We start from the raw sequence: 21648 nt of genomic DNA on the forward strand, positions 1-21648 counted from the left end.
ATTTGTGTTAGCGCTGTCATCTGCGGCGCTGCAATCGTGTGGCCTCAATTGTTATATTGCTTGTGTTAAGAAAGAAAGAAGTCGCACAAAGTTCAGACAAACTGCTTGTAGTTTCTTCTTGGCTCACGCTACATTTCCTGGTTCAAGTGGACAAAAGAAAAACAAAGTCCAATCATGAAACACTAATTTTATGTTTTCGCAGTTGTGTGTAGGATATGTAGTCGAGTGTGTTGTGGTCAAGTTGTCATATTTATTCACACAAAGACGCGTCAAGGCATGAACAAAGAGGGATGGGTGTCAGGAACTCACTCGCTTTGGTTGTTTTCCTTTCCCGAAACTATGTCACTGCACAGTAGGTGAGAGAGGGCCACACGGAGACCACTCCCTCCCTATAAGTGCAGTCAGAGTTTAGTGCAAACTGAGATCAATGCGACTCGGCTGAGCAAGAAAGAGCCATGGGCTTTCTTCCTTTCTTCTCTTTGGAAACATGGATCCTACTGATAACATTCATCTGCATATTTGTTATGTAAGGATCGGAGGTTGTGTTCGAATCAAAGTTGATTATTTTCACTTTGGCGTCTTTGGCAACGTTACTACTAACTGCGCAATTCTGACACTTTCAGACAAGTGCGATTTTAAACGCATATCCTTTCATACTTCTTATCATGTTTCTATTTTTTTTTATTATATATTATAGTAAATGACTTATTTTTCTACTTTATTTTATTTTTTCATCTTTTTTTTTTGTCTTTATAATCTACTTCCTATTCTCTGTTCTTGCTGAGAGAGCAACTGTAATTTATATTTCCCCCTGCGGATCAATAAAGTATTCTGATTCTGACGATTCTGAACAGTTAACTGTCTGATTAACACCTTGTGGCTTTTAAGACATTTAATTCTCCTCTGTTCTGCAAAGGAATGGCTACTGGACTTATGGAGTATTTGAGAAGTTGGGGATCCCTGGTCCCAAGCCATTTATGTACTTTGGATCAATCTGCAGGTTTAACCCTGTATGTACATCCTTGAGTTCTATTTTTAATTTTTAATAATGGATTTAAATCATTTTCATAATATAAATTTAGAAATAAATTTCAGGCTGAATTGATAAGGATCCAACGATGTCTATAATTAATGGCTAATTTCTGTTACCAGGTTTACTACTTGGATGATTTGGAGTGCGCTAAAAAGTATGGGAAAGTATGGGGGTAAGTCTAAAAAGCTTTTAGAAGTGTAAATATAACAACTAGGCTGAAAACCAAATTGTTATTGTATGTTTTGTGAAATTGTGTGTTTGGCAGGTTTTGACCCTTGACTCTAACTTGGTTGATTATGTCAGCAGTGTCTGAATGGGAGCAAATATTGTCCTGCTATACTGAGAAGATTTCCACTACAAAGAGATTTCCACTAAATTCACAAAATGTAAATGTATGTTTATGTAAATGTCCAGCACATATGAGCTCAAGATGCCCATGCTGGTTGTGATGGATCCTGACATGCTGAAAACCATCTTGGTAAAGGAGTGCTTCACCTACTTCACCAACCGGAGGGTGAGAACACACAAGATACACAAGATTAACACTAAAAGCAATAAAAGACAGAAGAATGTTGTTTAAAAGACACTGAACAGTAGCAGAGTAATGGAGCTGGTGAGAATGTGTTCTCATGCTTGGTGGCTCAGTGGTTGTGAAATGCATGAAAACTGACTGTAACAATACATGTCATTTTTTTTCCTTTTCACTACTGGTAAATAATCATACTGGGAACAAGAAGTCCAGACAACAAATTAATTAAAGAATTAAAACATTTTTTTTTTAAAAACATTAGCATACATCAAGTTGTGAATACAATAGTTTGAATATGACCTAATTTGAAAACACCATTAAAGTCTGTTGCCATGCTATTGACCACATGAACCTGTAATATTAATAACACATCAGAAAACAAAATAATTTCATTGATGAAATTGAGAGACCTATCATTAGTAAAGCAAAAAATGTCCATGACCATGTTGTTATACCTAGAGTAAATCAAGAGGTTATCCTATGCTAATGTTAGCATGCTAACATGCACAGATCTATAATACTGAACTAGTTCATTAATCACGCTAATATTCTGGACCGAAGTGGTCAATTAACGAGTCGAAGGTCAAGTAGAATTGCAATTCCATCACTGGAGCCAACACTACTTCAGAGGAAACATGTACTATCAGCCAATTACATTGAATGTTGGAAACCATTGGTAGGCAGTTTCATGTTTCTTAAGGGATAAGACTGTTTATTTATGTATTTATTGGTTTTCTATAGCTTTACCACAAATACATACAATAGTAAGCACACATATACATGCATGTGACCTTTATGACTCTTTAGGACTTCCTTCTGAACGGGGACCTGTATGACGCGGTGACTATTGTTAAGGATGATCAGTGGAGAAGGATTCGTAACATCCTCTCCCCCATCTTCACGTCTGGTCGTATAAAAGAGGTAGGGGTCAATTTTTCTAATTTCTTCGATTCATATTTGGGTAGATTGAAACTATTTATATATTCATCTTCACCTTTATTCTACTTCGGTTTATTTTGCTCTCTCTTCCTCTGTTTAAGATGTTTAGTATCATGAAACATCATTCCCGCAAACTGACAGACAAGCTGCAGTCCAGGCTGGGCAATGATGACGTTATAGTTGTAAAAGAGTAAGTGGTGCCATCCAATAAATGGTTACTAAATGTTACATGAATCATGTATGGTCACAGAGATGGCTGCATGAAAACAAATGTGTTAATGAGCTTTCAAGGTGGTATAGTAGGTGGATTGTGTTACCTTTGGACAGAGCCAGACTAGCTGTTTCCATCGGTTTCCAGTCTTTGTGCCAAGCTAAGCTAGCTAGCTGCAGGCTGTAGCATCATAATTACCATACAGACACAAGGATGATATTGATATTCTAATCTAACCACTAACTCTTTGCAAGTAAATGAATAAGTGTATTTCCCAAAATGTTAAAATATTCCTTTAACAAATATAAACATAAATAAATACTTTTCATTTTGATTTTAAATAGATGTCTGAAAATCAATCTTTCAAACTGTGATTTCTAAACGTCCTCAGCCAAAACCTAAACCAAATTTCACCACTTCAAGTCCAGTGTATAAAAAATAAACTGCATGAGGTAAAAAGAAAGAAAGAAAAAAGTGAAAAAAACAAAAACTGAAAAAACAAATAAACATTTAAGTTACATAAAAAACAGGGCTTTGCCCCAACTTTAGTTGATGAATTACAAACCCTCTGTCTGTACAAAGGCAATATTGGAACAAACTGTTACTACACCCCCAGATCCATTAATACTGTATTGCAAAACTGTATATTGGAGAATGGTGAGAAAAAGGTAAGTACCAAAGAAAGATGGACTGGTTCATCCTGCAGCAAGATTATGAGCCAAAACATTGAAAGAACCAGATTGTGGCTTCACATGATGGAAAGAGCAAAACAGTCTCCACACTTAAACCCTGTAGATCTGGTTTGGGATGAACTGGACAGAAAGTGAAAACAAAGCAAACAACAAGTGCAACACATTTGCGGGAACTTCTGCAACAGTGGTGGGGCGAACAGTATTTGATTTTCATTGTAGGAAAAACACCATGAGCGTGTTCAGCTGCTGAAAGACTCAAAAATCTAGATTAGATCAAGGATTTAAGATTCCATGATTCCTTATTTATTATTATTCTTTATTTGTCTCAATTTCGGTACACTGAGCCATTTCACCACTACTACTACACATTTCAGTAACAACTAAAAAAATGGGGGTGTTTCTATATATTTGAATTCCTGCTTGTAAGGTTTAAACAGTGGGTGCAATATCAACATTTCTGAATGCACATGAACATATGCCCTCAATAACTTTTCCATGAAGACATTTTCAAACTAAGCTGACATTACTTTACAGTGTCATTAATAAGAGGCCATGGAGCAAACATAATAACAACATACAACATGCCTGTGGCGCTGGTTTCAACCACTGATCAATGATTATAATCTGCGTGTGTCAGTTTCTTTGGGCCCTATAGTATGGATGTGATGGCGAGCTGTGCATTCAATGTGGATATGGACTCGATCAACAACCCTTCAAGTCCCCTCATCACCCATGGCTCAAAGCTGTTTAGAATCTCTATTAGTCTTTTTCTTTTCCAAGGTACTCCACTGTTTTTCCATTCCACCTTTTTTCTTTATATTGACAGGTATGTTTTGTGACTACAGTAATAATTATTTACCCCTTTTTCCTTCTCAGGATTCTTTCCAATCTTTCTTCCTCTGTTGAAGTTGCTGGGTTTCTCCCTCTTCCCCAAGACTTCTACTGCTTTCTTTAAAGCGATTGTGGAGAAGATCAGAGCAGAACGCATTGGGAGCTCACACCAGGTCTGTGCAAAATACACACAATATAGGTAAAATATTCTATCATTGCAGGCTACAGTAGCTAATATTGTATCATGATAGTAATATACTGAACATTATGATGGTAACATTTCTAGAAATTCAATTGAGAAGACATTATTGCCAAACAATCTCAACCTCAAGGTCCATTTAGTAGCTATTCTAGAGCTTTGGATAATATCACGTGACCATCATCCACAGATGCCCGGTTGTCATGGAAATGTACATGTAGATGTTAGAATTTTAATTTTATCTGCATTTTCAAAGTGTATTTCGTCAGAAAGTAAAGCGAAACTTGCATTAATCATGCAAGTTTGATTGTGTATGTGTTTGTATTGAGTTCAAACTGAAACACAATCGGAACTCAGTTCTTTCCATTAATCTGGTTATGTGCATATTTTTAAAGTTGAAACATTGTCAACTCGTTAATGTGGATGGCTCATATCACATGACGGTCAACACTGGAAAAATATTTGACAAAGAATGAGATGTAGCTTCCCAGGTCAAGCACAGACTTTGAAACTGAACTTTGGATGAGAAGTCCTCATTTGCTGATGAAGATCATGTAACATGTTTGAAAGTTTTAACGTTTTGGTGATATTGTTTGGTAAACTATTGTTTCAACAATAAAAGTCAACATTTATGGTTTAAACAACTAGATGGAAACGATAAACTGACTAATCCAGCGAATTGAAAACCTGACAAAAGTATTTCAGAGTATTTCATCTTTAAGACAATACAATAACCCAAAAACTGTAAATCTCTGTCATGTCGTGGTATACAACACTGTTTTCATATAACACAACCATACTCACAACCACATAAAACATGAGAACATTTGTACCAATTATCTCACCTGTTTCCAGAATTCAGGAGATATACTTCAACATATGATCGACTCTCAGACAGTCAATGAACCCAGGAAAGAAGAGCAGAATAAGGGTAATTAGACATCAGTTACATCACTCACACATACAGAGACACAAATGTCCACTCAAATGTCTGACGCCCTTCTTTCATCTGCATCCCTGTTCATGCATCCCGCCGGTCCTAACAGGTCTTACTGATCATGAGATTGTCTCTCAAGCGACAATGTTTGTGTTTGCTGGTTATGAGACAAGTGCCACTACTCTCGTCTTCTTGGTCTACACTTTGGCAAGAAATCCTGAAGTCATGAAACGCCTGCAAAAGGAGATAGACTCTACTTTCCCAAATAAGGTAGAGCAGAAGTTTCTGGTTCTGGGAACATTCTCTCCATTGTTTATCATATTGAAACCAGTTTTCAAGGTGAGAATTGTGTTTAATCAAACAGTTTTAACAACTCCTCAGGGTCCGGTCCAATATGAAGCTCTGATGCAGATGGAGTACTTGGACAGTGTGGTCAATGAGTGTCTGAGGTAATGAGCATTTTTCTAAGCTAGTTGAATGTGATGTCAGGTTTAGATATTGTCACAATAACATTTAAGAGGAGGAAAAAAATCTGTTCTGAACCAAAATGACTGCACAATGTGAAATGTTGCTCCCAGTAACAAACCCACTCAGGATTAACACACATAAATAAGAAAAAAACTTTAAAAAAGGAGTCTGGCCTCAGGGTTTACATTTCTTTGGTTTTTACATCACAATCCAAAAATAATTTCATGTGTTCAATGTACAAGGAGTCTGCAGCCTTGCTGCTAGTGGCACTGTGAGGCTGTAACAAAATGTTTATGTTAGCATGCTAACCATGGCTGCCATGTTTACCTGGTTAGCATGCTAATATTTGCTAATTAGCGCTCGAAACAAAGTACAGCAAAGGCTGATTGGAATCTCATTAGTTCTGCAGGTATTTAGTCACAGAGCAAAATATTGGAGGAATTCAAAATTTGACTTGATGAACACTACAAGTAAAGTCAGGGAAGCACCATAGGTATTACTATTCATCCTATGGGAGCCCAAAACTTTGTCCCTGGAGTCTCGCTGCTAAAAAAACAAAAAACAAAACAGTTACACTTAAATAATAATGAATGCTCAAACCATAGCCATCCATTGAAACAATAGCAAAAATCACCAATTCAAGGGCAACCAAAAGTGTTTCAAGAATACACAATTTTAAGTTTGGAGTAGTTTGGATTAAATATTTAGTCTGATAAAGACATACAGTATTTAAAAATATTCTTGTTTTGTCAATAGGCTCTACCCTCCAGCTGCACGTATCGAACGAGAGGCCAAAGAAACTGTCAAGATCAATGGAGTCACAATCCCGAAGAACATCACCGTTATGATTCCAGTGTACGCTCTGCACCATGATCCTGAGCTGTGGCCAGAGCCTGAAGAGTTCAAACCTGACAGGTAGCTGCTAGAGTGTTAACACAAGGATTAAATTGTAATAATTCTCTAAACAACTGAGTAAAAAATTATATTTTTAGATCACCCTAACAGCTTTGAATATATAATGGCATTTTTGGCTTTATTTGTAGAGGAGAGAGAGGGTTACAGAATGCAACAACAGCCAGGAGTCGGACTGTTGGTGTTGCAATTATGTGGCACATGCATTTACCATTAGGCTACAGAGGCGGCTTATAATGCAATCTCAAGCTCCAGTAAATGGTTATAGAGAATGGGGCCCCCCAGCCAGGAATTAAGTCATTTTAGAATTTTTTAAAGAAATATTGATGCTTATATCAACTGACATTTGGGAAACTGTGACCATTGTAAATACACACTTAAAATGATATAGATGAAATTGTATCACCAGATGACTATGTATGAATCATTTGTATTATGACTTATAGAGAGTAATCAGAACAGCACTTCAATTGGTTTTAAAACAAAATTAATTTGAATTTCCTTAATTTATAATAAAAGCGTATGACAAAGACTAAAGAAACGAGTAATAGAAACAAATGCTATTTGAAGATACTTTATTCTAAAATAATTTTGAAACTCACGCATAAATATTGAACTTCTATTTTATCCACTGTTTTCTAGATTCAGTAAGGAGAACAAGCAGAGCATCAACCCGTACACTTACTTGCCATTTGGCGTTGGGCCAAGGAACTGCATAGGAATGCGATTTGCTTTGGTGATGACTAAACTGGCCTTGGTGGAAGTTTTGCAGAACTACAGCTTCTCAGTCTGCAAGGAAACAGAGGTGATTATATCTCAGTTAGCTTACATACTTGGATCAATCTACTTGTTTTCTATTACATAACATGACGAAATATTTGCATTGAGAGAGAGAAAAAAAGTTTCTAATTCAGTGAATTTGTCCATTTCACAGATCCCTTTGCAGATGGATCCTCAAGGCCTGTTAGGACCCTTACGACCAATCAAACTAAAGCTGGAGAAACGTTCCACCACCTCAGAAAATGTGGACAACTAGTGAAACTAGGGAGGACTTGTAGAGATACGTCCCTCAAGACTAAACCATCTTCTAAATTTGCTGTTAGTACCTGACAATACTGCATAAAGTTCATGATTTGTAATCTGATCTGAATCAAAACAGACAGTGACAGTTGATCTTGTTGAGTTTTGGAGAACAGACGGTTTGGAATTTATATGTGCACCATGTTCATGAATTATGGCATTTTGTGTCAAATGATCCATGCATAAAAGAATTTGCATACAGATTAGCATGTCAAAACATGGATTACCTTTTTGATTAACGATCCAAATATGTTATGTACCAAATGTATCAATGATTAGACCAAACAATACAATTTGTTTGAAGGATAATTATCAGTCCGACACACTCATATCTACTCTTACACGTTATTTTACTGATTTGCATGTATATGGAAGGTGAAAGGAAACTGAAGACCACTCGTGTGGTGGTTCATAATCGATACACACGACTACCAGAAACAATCCTTGCCTCACCTCTTACCCTGACAACTGCACCCTTATACTTCAGCACTAGGCCCTGAGGAATTGTTGTAGCCAAGTTTGATTCCACCAATATGTTTATGGACGGAACAGGATAAGGGCAGTACCGTGGCATCTGAGACAACTATGAAACATAATGGTGGGAAGGACTAGAGGGAGTATATGTCATTCTAAAACTGTATATAAGCTGTTGTATTTTCACTTGTACTCCAGTTGGTATTAAAGAGTGTTACGACTCGGCCTAAGGGGAAACCCTGGCGCAACATGAATGCTGAGAGACGCCCCTCTTCCCAGCTCCCAAGAACCACCAGCCACAAGGAATTACAGCCCATTAGGGTTTTTATTCAAGATTTCTTTATCTTCAGGGTGGGCTAACAGCAAAATAACAAACAGAAGTAACTAAGACTAAGGAACCTAAACTTACCTACTCAAACAAAAGAGGAACAAAAAGACAAGCCACTAACCTAACTCCTAATCTACCAAAAACAGGAGAAAATTGGGTTAAACAAAATTGCTACCCACCCCTACGGCACCTGTGCTGACATTTCACATAAGCAACTATTTACAATATTGGAACATGTTGGCATGACAGGCTGGTTGGAAGTGGAAAGAGATGAGCCCCTGCAGAAGCTGGAAGAAGCCGGCCTTAAAACAATGCAAGCCTGGAGGCTGGCATCAATCAGCTCCCTGGAACAACCTACAAACTCACAGTTAATCATTTAATCAGCCCCTGCGCACCTACATCCCAACACACACACACACACACCTCAGCACAACACAAGCACATTAAAGCACACACAAATTACACATCAGAAAAGTGCTCCAAATGACCCCTGGGTCATAACAAGAGCCTCATACTATTTTGAAGTTCTTGTGTCTTTTAGTTTAGTTCTGAGACTGCAAACCCCACCTCACTCGCAGGACACCTACACAACTACATGGAAGCAACCTGAATGCAGCTGTGACAGTGACAGTGCTTATTACTGAGCTTTCAGCAAAAGCTCATCTTTGAGGACCACAGCCCGGTCACCTGTCATCTTCAGCCTGGGCTTTGAAATAGAAATGGGGCTTGATAAGACCTGAGGCTACACACTGTGTCACAGAGGGTTAAAGTTCACTCATTTGGCTTGAGCTGTGCTTACTTAAATAAAATGTTGAAAGTACCAACACATAACCAGAGAAAAGAGGCCAGCTTTTGAGACATAAACACTCTAGACTGATGCAAGAATTACCAGTTTTACCGCGCTATATGTAAAGAAGTAAGAGCATAGGTGACGTGCTGATACAGCATAGCATGCATAAACAAGTGACTCACCAGTCACATGTGCGTAGGTGTGTTAAATTAGGTGAGAAGGAACCAGGAACGGCAACAAAAGGAGAGTTCACTGCTGGTCCGTGTAGTTGTATAACATATTCTACATTGAAACTGCTGTAGTCACTCAGGAGAATTAGATGCAACTAAAATTCTGAGCCAATCTGTTTTATGCCTGTTCAGACACATAAATCAAGGTCTCAGTATTGTTTTAGATTTTATTACCAACTTTTGGACACTAAAAAAAACCCACTTCCTTTCCCATATCATGAACAATAATCAGTGTTCTCTGTGAAGTTTTAGATCAGTGGGGCTCCTGTATTTTCTAATAAATGTTAATAAAAATCTTATGTAACCTTTTGAAACAGTCTTAGTGGGTCAACAATGAACACACCATATCTAGTATTAAAGAGTAAGCAGAATACCACATTTGGTGATTGCATAACCTGAAGGCAGAAGTTCAACCGATTCCACCCTTGGATATGTTATCAGCTTTCTAAGTAGAGTCAAGGTGTTCATATTATATTCCATGAGAAGACACCTTCCAACAGTTTTACAATCACCTTCACATTTTTAAATAAAGAACCACATCTCATTTGAGATGCTTTCAGATAAGTTTGAGGCAGAGGGCTTGTAGGAAAGTCAATGAGCTGGTGTCAAAGATAAAAAGAAGCACGAAAATCTCTTTCCCAGTTTTTATCCTTTTGCTCCTTTCTCTTATTTTCTTCCTTCCTCTTCCCCTTCCCCTTTCCTTCCCTCTCCTCTTTATCCTTGGATGGTGGTTTCACGGCATCACGATCCCTGGCTCGGAAGTGCGTAACTTTGGCTCTTTTCATCTGTCCATACCCCAGACCCTTCTGGTCTCTCTTCAGCACAGTTGGCACTGGCTGTTGCGGCCCCTCTCCCTCTGGCCCCAGTCCTGTTCCTGGTTTCCAGCCGCAACGAACCATCATCTTGTAGCTGTTGCTGGAGGGAGGTAGACAGTAGAAGGGGGTGGCTGGAGGACGCCGCAGATTAAACTGATGGAGAGTGGAGGAGAGATGTGACGACAGGCTGCTGCTGTACTTGCTACAACACACATCACACCACTGAGTCTGGGAGGCACTGAGGAACAAAGGGATATGAAAGGACAGGTTTAAGGTTTTTTACATCTGGCTTCAAACAACAATCGAGTGCCAAAATGTACTTTAACAGTTTTTATGCTTGCTATAATGATTCCTCACATTCGTACCGGCCATTAAAAGATCCCTTCCTAATGTAAGTGATGGGGGACAAACGCAAAAGTCCTCATTCTGTGGAAGCTTGTATGTGACTGACATCTCCCTCACCTACCAATTAATTATGTGTCACCTGTTAGGGTGGGACTAACTATACCTTTACCATTCAACCTGAGCAAGTGAAAACACCTGTGCGTTTATGTAAGGCTAGCCTTTGCTGATTTTTCACCACTGATTCAGTTTCCAACTGACAGTTTTTTCACAGCAGAGATTTTGACTTGTCCAAGCAGGAAACAAATGGGTGGAGTTAATCACATTAATGATGGTTGCATGTCATTTAGGTGAGCCAGTTCCAGCACTCTCATGATAAGCAACAGGAAATTGCAGTAACACCTATGACATGAGGTCATTTACAATCAGTGTCACCAATGCGTACTTTGACACCAGTGAGCACTTTATTTTCAAACTTTAAACTATCCTGCTCAGTATATATCTTAGTAACAACTCGCAAATCACCACATTTTAGTGAACCTTTTCAAACAATGTCAAAAAGAAATCAGCTGTGTTTATTATATCTATTGTTTAGCCCACTGTCATTGCTATAAATATGGTGAACAGAACATTAGTTTCAGAAACCAAACTTTTGTTCATCTATTGTACAGCCTACCTGAAATTACTTAATATTGGGTTCAATTTGATTTAAAGCAACTGAGACTGTGCTCACCTGCTATGAGATTGTGTGTCTCTCTGTGCACTTCTCCCATAGCTCTCCAACTCTTCCAGGACTTCATTATGGCCCGCTGGGGAAGAAGTTAGACATGGATTAGTTCAATTTCACTGTTCAGACAAACACAAATATAAAGTTATGATAAGAGTTGCATGGTTATACCTTCCAGCGCCAGGTCTTTGGCATCCCTGCCCTGCATATCAACCACTCCAACCCAGGCTGCTCCGTGTTGCAGCAGGAGCCTCACCACGGCTCTCTGTCCAGACCAGCTTGCGCACATCATAGCCGTCCAGAAGAAAGAATCCTTGAGGGGAGAATGCAAGCAAGTAAATACAGATTATTTGCTGGGACTCCTTAAAACCTCCTTAAGACTAAGACGAAGCTGTAACTATTATACCTGGAAGTTTATGTCGACTCCCTTTGAGAGCAGCTCTGTGAGACCAGACAGGTCTCCCTCGTGGGCACAGCGTAGCAACCTGAGTCCCTGGAGCTCCACTGACCTTTCTGAGTTGCTTGTCTCTCTTGCTGTTGTCTCTCTCCTTTGGATGCCTTCACTTTCAGTACCAATCCATCTTTCCACAGCTGGACTGGTTTGATCCTGTTGCACATCTGCAGCCATTACTCTCCTCCTGACTCTCCTATTGGACTCTCTTTTCCCCTGTTTACTTTGATGGGCCCTGCCATAACATTTTTTGCTAAATGTACTCCTTGATACTTCTTGTCCTTGATCATCATCTTTCATTAAATTTTCATAGAACTGCTTGGCCTCTTCCCCACTAAGCACACAGCCTGTTAAAGAGCTGGACTGTCCTGTTGTTTCAATGCTGAAAATATCCTGCTCACTGGCAGGAGTAAAGCCTAAAGTAGCCATAAGGACTGCCTGTAGTCTAACTAGTTCACTGTCATTTCATTGAAAGTCAGTCTGAGTAACAGTATCCTATTTCAGCTAAGGAAAGCTGAAATGCTCTTGCTATGGCAGCATACTATGGTATTACGTTGAGATTTTAAAAGGCTGGTGAAATGTGGACGTACACAACAGAAATGTCTTACATTTAATGAGCCACAAATATCATGTTTAGGTTATAATTCCCTATTTGTTAGCAAAGAAGCTAGCAAGCAAAAGTAGCTAGCTTACTTATTTTGACATGTGGTGGTACGAGTGATTTTCTGTCAGACTTATTCTTATACACACTATACAACGTTATATTTTACCAAACGCAATTTACATTTAACTGCCTGAATAAGACAAGAGTCGACAGTCAGCCTTTGTAGCTTTACCAAAGTGGTTAGCCTAGGTTAGCATTAGCATTATCTTTCAGACACATGAATGGCTGATAATTTATGATTACTTAACGAACTCAGTCAATTAACATTTCCCTGGTCGCTTAAAGTGATTATCCAGAAGAAGGCGCAAACTAGGAGCAACAATAACTTAATTTCTTTAAGCATAAGAACGTTACCACAAGCTAACGTGACCCCCTCTTCCTGTTTGTAAACAGAACACCGTGCGTAACGTTACGTGACTAAAGGGAAATACTGCCACCTATGGGACTGGGGGTCGCCTCCTCTGTTGAACTTTGTAAGCCATGAACAACCCATGGTGTTTATGAAGTAAAATTTAAATACCACAATGTAAAAAAAAAAAAAAAAAATGTAACTCTATACTATAATTTTATTTAAGTAAAACTACTATACTAGGACAACCTGTGGAGTAGGGGAGGAAGCAGGAATGGGCGAAGAGATAATGAGGAGAGTGAGAAAGGAGTGAACAGCGGTAATTATTTGTGAACATCACTTTACAAGTTCAAAATCCTTTTCCTTTTTCCGTTTCTAATTTCAGCCATACAGGTGTGGGGTGTAGTAATGCCCATGACTTACCATTTCTTGCCTGAGGTGGGCTCATGAAAACACAATTATACTAAATAAAATAAACTTTCCATTCCTGGGAAAACCAGGCCATTTTAGGTAGCTCTTCACAATACAGTATTGAGTAAGTTTTAAAAAAAAAAATTGAAATTCATTTCACTTACCATTCTTAACTTAGTCAGGTGCAAGTTATGCAGGAAGCTCCCATCAGTTTCAAATGAAGTGGCCTCAGACAGTTCCAACTGCAGGTACAAGAATCCTGGAAGTTTCCCTTTAAGTGAAAGAAAGGTTTCAAGTCAAACTAATCTGTCTATGGAAATAACTAAATATTTATCAATCATCCATTCAATACTTGAAGTACAAAAGAATGAAAACTGACTAATAAATGTACTAGTTTTAGAACAGAGAGCAAAGGTGGCATTTAACAGTAACTACAGCTAACAAGTTTGAGTCTGCTGCTTACCTAAAATACATATGTTTACAGAGGGGTGGGCGATCTGACTCATATCATGAATGATTGTACTTTGATCATGATTTACTTTTCAGATGAAATGTACAGAGCACATTAAAAGCTGCTAAATTTAGATATTCAAATGTAAAAGTTCAGTAGTCTCTGTGACTTTGGTTAGCAGCTCATGTAGCAGTTCTCCAACAGAGCACAACAAGAACCACAGTCACAAGCTGCAGTCCAAGACCGTGGAGTTACAGTCTGTCCGTGGGACCAGAGACCCGCTGCAGGTAGGACAACCGAGGAGGAGCAAGCAAGCTAGTTAGCAGCGACTTCATTTTCTAATTTAAACACTTACATTTAGCACCTCAGGAATAAATAACAGCACCATACAAATGAATACTCCATATGAACTAAGCAAAAAATCAGATTAGGTTTATAGAGCATTGTGGATCTGTAATGGCAGGGAGCAGATAGACATCTGAAAAAGACGTCAAAGCAGCAGAAAGATACAAATCACATTTTTTCATTAGGACCTTCACAATAAAATCAGAGTGGAAACAGAGTGCAGATCGTGGATTGCGATTACCCAAGAAGGTAATCATATGATGTCTTTGTCAGGGGGCCCACCCCTATGTTCACGCCAAATTCCTCAGCATGAAAAAGGTTATGTTAAACCTTATGTAACCAAGCGTCTTGTGTTCGCCTGTGTATTTCATATCAAAACAACAAATGTGACATGGTGATGGAGTACAACGAGCACTATAGCCACACATGTTTTTATTTCTGTACTCAATGTGTGAACCCCAAAACAGTATCCAACAACAACCAACACTTTAAAGCAGTTCAGACACTTCAAAAAGCACAGCACATAGCAAACACAGGAGAGTCTGTTACACTTACATTACTTGGTTGTGTTTTAAGTGGTATTTACTGGTGCCAATGAAAATGAGAGCCTATTTGACTCTATGCCTAACTCTAGCTGGCACTGTTTAGTGGCAAATACAACCTCATTAAAATAGTTAATTTAGTAGGGGTAGCCAGTCCAATCAGATTCACGTTTTAAAAATGGTCAAATTCTACTTGTAACGTCAATGTCACACACTGCGTAGGCTGTAGCAGCACGAGGAAGGGATGATGACATCATCACAAAACCAGAATCAGAAACCCTAACCCTTTCACTTAAAAGATATTTGGCTTGGTGTTTAGTTTACGTTCAATTAACATATTTAAAGGAAATAATAAAAAGGTAAAATACTGCAACAGTCAAATATAAATATACATTGATACATTGAAAAAGATACCACATGAAAATACTATAACCATGTACAAAAGTGTTTTAGAATACTGTGAATATAGTGTGACAGTGAGTCAGCATGCACATTACCAGGAACCTGAAACTGAAGCAGCTAAGTGGAACTCATCCATCATTTATTATTTATAATGTCACACACACCTGGACAATACTAAATACAATTTCAACTTCTGACACCATAGAATGTCTATGTGTATTATCTCAACATATTACAAATGTCAGAAGAGTCCATCCGCAGGTCTACTTTTACCTTGATGTCTCTATTTAGTCCAAGCTAATTGGGTTTGTGCCTTTTCTCTTTTTCTTCTCTCAACATGATTCTTGTGTCAATTAGGAAACATTTAATGCTGTTTTATTGCTTGTATACTGTTCATCTACTATCAATTAAACATCCTACACATATACTTTGTACTGTTTTGTTGTTTTGCATAAATATATAACGCCGTATGTTGTAAGAGTGAGATCATTTTTGGCCCTCTCAAAGATTTGTCCCATCAGCACCCTCATGTGGTTCACCTGTTTCTTGCCTGTGCTCCTGCTCCTGTATTGATTCATTATCAGATTATCTATCATCTTGTTATTATCATTAATACATGTTTCTGTTGTTTTAACATTATCATTTGGAATTACATTAATCAAATACCCATCTTATATTTCTGGAGAGATTACATTAGCAGCTCTCTTAGTTTAAAAATACGTATCTGTATGCCATTTCTTTTATTAACCTTGTTCTATTGTTTTCTGTTTGTGTTCATATATCTACAGGGTTTTAATAAAACATATATTTGTTGTGATTAATATAATCTTTTTCCAATGAAAATGTTCACTGCATTCAATGGTATGTAGTTTATCTTTGATAATTATGTTACCTTGTCAGTAAAGCTTATTTGATTGGCTTTCATCATGAAACAGTCTCTTGAGCGACAACACACATTGACCAGTCCGTTTAGTGTCAAGGCATTTAACTGCACACATGGCTTTGAGTAATTAATGGTGATTAAATAATTGATGTGGTGGTCTATATGGAGACAGATTCATTCAATTCTGCTTGCACCTGATTGATCAATTAAAGATAAATACAGTAATGCAGTTTCATGTACTTACAGATGTATTGATAAAATGCAGGATCAAACAGTAATAGCTCATGTATTGAGCATGTGTTAGGTTTCAGATGTGAGGAGCATTATTATAATTCAGTACTTCCGAGTCTAAGCATGTTTACCTTTTTCAAAAATTGCTCAAAAATGTCTGTACACATACTAGTAGAGTGAATAATAGTTTTATTATTATGGCACTTTTCTAAACACAGTTAAAAAAAAGTTTGGCTACAGAGAAGCCTGAACAAAAACATGAAAAAAAGTGAAACGAAACAAACATATTATGACGAAACAAAAGAACTAAACAAGATCTCCGAAATCTTTTTAGTGTCATTTGTGTGACCATGATTGTATCCAGTTTGACAGCAGGCTCGTGTGTGTGTGTGTGTGTGTGTGTGTGTGAGACCAATCTCGGTGTAACTGTGGACCTCGGAAAGACCAGATGATAGAAGTTCACATGCGTGTTACAAGTGTTTGTTGGTAAGATCAGGAAGCTTGAATGAGAAAAGTGCTGCATGAAGGATGTGTCAGGCACAAGGGTGGGAGGGATGAATTACAGGGAGTAAACCCTCATGCAGATTGTATTGAGTGGTGATGTAGTGCTTTTGAAGAGTCCAGACTTGAAGCTTGCAGAAAAGAGCATAGCTTGTTATGCTGCACAGAGAAATCAGTTTTGACACTAGTACAGTGATTTTGCATGTTTTTGCCCTCAATCCATTAAAAGGTTTGCCAACAAAACAATCCCAATGTATTAGGGTGTAATGACTCAGCTAGTGCTTTGTTTACTCCAGTACTTTGCACAGTTACTAGAAAAACAGACACCCCTGTACAATCCAATAACACTCCCATCCAATTTTTGTTGATGTTGACCAAAAGGCATTTTAAGTATCTGGGATCGAAGAAAAGAACAGAATGATTGTGCAGACTGCACTTTACTTACTTTTTGATCAGACAGGTTTTGATTAAAATGAATCAATACAAAGCTTGTGTTTACACATTTGGCTTGTTTAACAAAGGCTTTTTATAGAAACACACATTATGTACTGAAAAGTATCATTTAGATTATTGTTAATAATGATCCCCAGTCCTAGCAATATCATCTTTGTAAAACTTACAATGGTTATTTTCTGTTTAGACTGTGTCAGAGAGGTGGTGAATGGAAATTGGTTGATTGATCATTTTAAGGATGTACTTTATGGTGTTGTTTTCGATTTTGTTTTCTACAACAGAGAATTATTAATTTTACCAAATGAATCAAAGTCTCATCACTCATGACAATCGAGTGCTCATGGCAGCTTAAATCTAGCTAAATTAGGGCTTTAAATATATTTTGGTTTCTTATTCTTTCTCAAATAATATTACAAAAATCTGAGTCTGAATTGATTCTTAATGACACCCACCCATACAAACATGCAAAACCACAGGCACAATAATTCAAAACCAAAGCTTCACTGGAGTTGTGATATTACAGAATCGAACTAGTGGTATTTACTGATGTGTCTATTTCTGTCCCCGGTCTGTGTAAATGTCTGTCCACAGTGGGGACAGGAGTATGGCCTCTCCCCTGTGTGTATCCTCATGTGAACGTTCAGTTTGTCTTTGCTAATAAAGCGCTTGTTGCAGCAGGTGCATGTGTAAGGTTTGTCCCCCGTGTGATACCGCTGGTGCATCTTCAGCTCCGTCATGCGACCGTAAGTCCTGCCGCACTCAGGACACTCGTAGCTGGGCCGCACCTCCATGTGCTGTCTGCTGTGGAGCCGCAGCCCGCTGGACGACCTGAAGCTCTTGCTGCACTGCGAACACTGGAAGGGTTTCTCTCCGGTGTGGATGTGGATGTGTAACTTGAGGCTGGCGGCGGACGGGAAGCCGTTGCCGCAGATGGAGCAGAGGTGAGGTCTCTCCCCCGAGTGGATGCTCAGGTGCTTCTCCAGTTTGTTCTTGTTCAAGAAAGTCCTGCCACAGACGGGGCAGTTCAACGGCTGCTCTCCCTCGTGGGTGCTCATGTGTTCCGTCAGCTCCATCAGCGTGGAGAAAGCCAAATCACACCGAGTGCACGAGTACGGCCTCTCCTTTTTGAATTTCCTGTGTTTGAGACAGTGTTGCTCCAAATCTTCCTTTACCTCAAAGGTCTCAATACAGCAGGTGCACTGGTATGGTCTTTCTTGAGTATGAGTCCGCAGGTGATATTTCAAGGCCGTTAACTGTAGAAAGACGCTGTCACAATGTGGACATCTAGATTCCCGCCTGTCGTGGACCAGTATGTGCCTCTTGTAGTGAGACAGCTTGATGAAGCGCTTGCGGCACAACGAACAGTAATACTGTTCGTTCTGGTGGCCTTGCTCGTGCTTCTTCAGTGCGTACTCGACCTTAAACTTCTTTCCACAGGTGTTGCAGGTGTAAGACTTTTCATGAACCCCCATGTGCGTCTCCAGTTCTTCTGGACTGTTGAAGGTTTCGTTACATTTCGGACATGTCCCATTGTTTTCTTTCACATGAATCTCCAGGTGTTTGTTTAGGTCCTCCGGGAAGGCAAAGTTCTTCTGACAATCAGGACATGTGTAACACTCACCGTTTGCTGCTTTGCGATGGGTTACTATGTGCCTTTTCAAATGATACATTCGACCAAATACTTTGCCGCAGTCGCCGCAGATGAGGCTTCGAGGACTGGACTGGACCTTCTTGTGTAGTTTGAGATGACTGGCTAGTGCAGCCTTCTCCTTGAACTGTTTATCACAAGCAAGACACGTCAGGCCTTCGACTGCATGAGTCTTCTTGTGAGCTTTCAGTTCCAACCAGCTACTTAAATTTTTCCCACATTTGGAGCAGATGTACTGGCCCAATCCGTGCTGGTTCCTCAGGTGTCGGGTCATGTGGTAGGACTGGCTGAAGGTCAAAGTGCAGACCGGGCAAGTGAACGGTTTCTCCTTTGTGTGTGTCCTCATGTGTCTGGCAAGTTTGTTTGGACCTCTGAAGCGCCTGTCAACACAGATGGGACAAAAATGACCTTTTGTTTTTGTTTTAGAGGCGTCTTTTTCTTTCTTACTTCCTCCATCTGGAGATTTAGCTTCATTTGTGTCCTTGACTTCTGTCTTAACATTAACTCCAGATCTTTTCTCCTGAGAATCCCCATTACCAGCAGAGTCTGCATTATTCTCAGAAACATTATCATTGCAATCCTCACTCTCATTATTCTTCTTCTTACTTGATTCAATTATTGCTTCGTTTTTCACTTCATCACTTCGCTGGAAACTCCGTCTCGCTGTCTGAGTGGACTGTTTTTTTCTATGCGACATGATATGCATAAGAAACGCACCATTATTAGTGAATTTTTCATGACAGTCGGGACATGACAGGACTTGCAACGTATGCATCCTCTTATGACTTTGCAGTTCTGAAAAGCTTCCTAAACTTTTCCCACACGTGGAGCAGACGTGTTGTCCCGCGCCGTGCTGGTTCCTCAGGTGTCGGGTCATGTGGTACGACTGGCTGAAGGTCGTGGCACAGATGGGGCAGGTGAACGGTTTCTCCTTTGTGTGCGTCCTCATGTGTCTGGCGAGCTTGTTTGCATCTCTGAAGCGCCTATCAATACAGATGGGACAGTGGGGGCCTTTTGAATTGTCCAAGGAAACGACAAAGTCTTCATCTTCATCATCATCATCATCATTGTCGTCGTCGTCGTCATCATTACTAGCCTTGTCGCAGCCTTCCTCCTCCATCGTCTGTGATGATGACGAGGCTTGACTTTCATCATTATCACCTTTATTGCTGGTTTTATCACAAGCTGGATTAGTCTCATCTGCACTCTTGGACTTATCTTCATTATTATCACTATAATATAGCTTATCATCACTGTAATAGTAGTTGTCTTTGTACCTAGACGGTTTTGTTGGGGTTTTTGTCGAGCGTGGTTTAGCTTTTGTTCTTTTCTCCCCGCGCCGAGGTCGTCCTCTTTTGGCCTTCCTTTGAACAGGAGGATCTAAATCATCTCCAATATCCACACTGACCTCGTGAAAACCAAACAGTTCAGATTCATTTAAAGAGGATTCCACCTCTTTACCGATAATTAACGCTGCAGCCAAGGTCAGCGTTTCCCTCTCCAACCGTAGCCTCTCTTTTAGTTGTGGGCAGTTTGTTTTCTCAATTAGCTGAGCCAACATAAGTTTATCTTGTAAGTCTCCATAGTTGCAAGGCCTCAGCAGTTCCTCTAATGCAGATGCAAACTGATCTACGGTCTCTCCAGGCAACTGAGCCCTCTGGTGGAACTTAAGGCGGTACTTCTGAGAGGTGTGGTCAGAGTCAAAATACCCCGCCAACGTTGAGATGGCTGCAGCATACGTGGCTTCACCATGGATCAGTGTTGTGTAGATACGCTGCCCCTCTGGGCCAAGGCAGTTCTGTAGAAGTACACACTTACTGGAGTCAACCAGCTCGTTTTCACCGAGCGCTTCGAGGTAGTGTTCAAAAGCTTTAAGCCACTTGTGCCAAAACATGGTGGGTTCACCAGGGACAGGTAAGAAAGGTGGAGGCGGGGACAGAATTATCAGAAGAGGCTCTGGGAGTGGCTCAAAGGAGACGTCCTGTTTCGTCACCTCCTCATCTACTTCTACTGTCACTTCACCCATTCTTACAACTTTGGTGTGTGATTTTTCACTAAGGCTAATTTTATTTCTTCTTTGACTCTAGTAAGAGTCACCGAATTAAAATATCACCCTCTCTGGTCCGTGTTTAAGCTCCTGATGTTTCATCCCACTCAGGAAAGTCTAGGAAAGCTGGAAGAGAAACAAACAAATTAGTTTCAGACTTGCATGTAATTTCTTTCTGTTGCACTAAAACACATAAAGCTTAGAGAAGGCCTGAACCGCTCCTGCATCAGTCATGAAAATTATTTAGGGGATTTACTAATAAATAAAAAAAGGGGACTTGCATGGGACAGAGCAAAACAATTAGTCAACTTTGATACCGCAGAGGATGAGATATCCTGACTTTCCAAAAACACAACTCATTGCATCTTTTTTGTTTTTCTTCAACCCTCCCTGCTTGTTAATCTCCTCTCTCTTTCAAACTCCATACCGCACAGATTAAATAATGCAGACTTTCTATTAAAAACGTCTAGTCTCCAAGCCTAAACTGTGATTACAGACAGTTTTCGTGAATGATGAATAGCACGTCTAACAGTACAAACTACAGCCTCTAAAGAAAATGAAAAATGATTACTCAACACATCTGAATCAACATCTCATACCACAGGGTCTTTATTACTTTTCCTACCACTCTTAAATAGTCTTAAATATCATAAATGTAAGGTACAAATCAAATGTGGAGTTGAACAGACTTTTTTTTTTTACCTGACTTTTCCAACATCAGTGTAACTAATCC

General features: G+C 39.4%; 3 protein-coding genes across 3 annotated transcripts; 1 reads left to right on the top strand and 2 right to left on the bottom strand.

Annotated features, from left to right (window-relative positions):
• Positions 1 to 412: 412 nt before the first annotated feature.
• On the top strand, positions 413 to 8534 carry LOC111216640 (cytochrome P450 3A40-like). Its single transcript, XM_022738231.1, has 14 exons — positions 413 to 526; positions 917 to 1010; positions 1153 to 1205; positions 1448 to 1547; positions 2370 to 2483; positions 2603 to 2691; positions 4042 to 4184; positions 4281 to 4408; positions 5290 to 5365; positions 5481 to 5641; positions 5753 to 5820; positions 6596 to 6754; positions 7394 to 7556; positions 7686 to 8534. Exons 1-14 carry the CDS (start codon positions 456 to 458, stop codon positions 7785 to 7787), a joined length of 1521 nt encoding a protein of 506 aa, XP_022593952.1. The 5' UTR covers positions 413 to 455; the 3' UTR covers positions 7788 to 8534.
• Positions 8535 to 8666: 132 nt separating this feature from the next.
• gpank1 (G-patch domain and ankyrin repeats 1) lies at positions 8667 to 13037 on the bottom strand. Its single transcript, XM_022738234.1, has 4 exons — positions 11944 to 13037; positions 11709 to 11850; positions 11544 to 11619; positions 8667 to 10706 (listed from the first exon to the last, which is right to left on the bottom strand). The coding sequence occupies exons 1-4, from the start codon at positions 12415 to 12417 to the stop codon at positions 10259 to 10261; spliced, it is 1140 nt and encodes a 379-aa protein (XP_022593955.1). The 5' UTR covers positions 12418 to 13037; the 3' UTR covers positions 8667 to 10258.
• A 3623-nt stretch (positions 13038 to 16660) lies between these two features.
• On the bottom strand, positions 16661 to 20894 carry LOC111216545 (zinc finger protein 271-like). Its single transcript, XM_022738072.1, has one exon. The coding sequence runs from the start codon at positions 20892 to 20894 to the stop codon at positions 17751 to 17753; it is 3144 nt and encodes a 1047-aa protein (XP_022593793.1). The 3' UTR covers positions 16661 to 17750.
• Between the last annotated feature and the right edge of the window lie 754 nt (positions 20895 to 21648).

This window comes from Seriola dumerili, unplaced genomic scaffold (assembly GCF_002260705.1).
Source record: "Seriola dumerili isolate Sdu_G_001 unplaced genomic scaffold, Sdu_1.0 BDQW01000035.1, whole genome shotgun sequence".
Taxonomy (NCBI): Eukaryota; Metazoa; Chordata; class Actinopteri; order Carangiformes; family Carangidae; genus Seriola; species Seriola dumerili.

What these genes read in the sequence shown, in the direction of transcription:
- LOC111216640 (XM_022738231.1), top strand. Translation starts at nt 456, where the DNA reads ATGGGCTTTCTTCCTTTCTTCTCTTTGGAAACATGGATCCTACTGATA. An exon ending in TAGTCTTTTTCTTTTCCAAG is followed by an intron (nt 4,185 to 4,280) that starts GTACTCCACTGT and finishes TTTCCTTCTCAG; the next exon opens with GATTCTTTCCAATCTTTCTT. An exon ending in GAAGAGTTCAAACCTGACAG is followed by an intron (nt 6,755 to 7,393) that starts GTAGCTGCTAGA and finishes ACTGTTTTCTAG; the next exon opens with ATTCAGTAAGGAGAACAAGC.
- gpank1 (XM_022738234.1), bottom strand. Translation starts at nt 12,417, where the DNA reads ATGGCTACTTTAGGCTTTACTCCTGCCAGTGAGCAGGATATTTTCAGC. An exon ending in CAAAGACCTGGCGCTGGAAG is followed by an intron (nt 11,620 to 11,708) that starts GTATAACCATGC and finishes CTTCTTCCCCAG; the next exon opens with CGGGCCATAATGAAGTCCTG. An exon ending in GACACACAATCTCATAGCAG is followed by an intron (nt 10,707 to 11,543) that starts GTGAGCACAGTC and finishes TTTGTTCCTCAG; the next exon opens with TGCCTCCCAGACTCAGTGGT.
- LOC111216545 (XM_022738072.1), bottom strand. Translation starts at nt 20,894, where the DNA reads ATGGGTGAAGTGACAGTAGAAGTAGATGAGGAGGTGACGAAACAGGAC.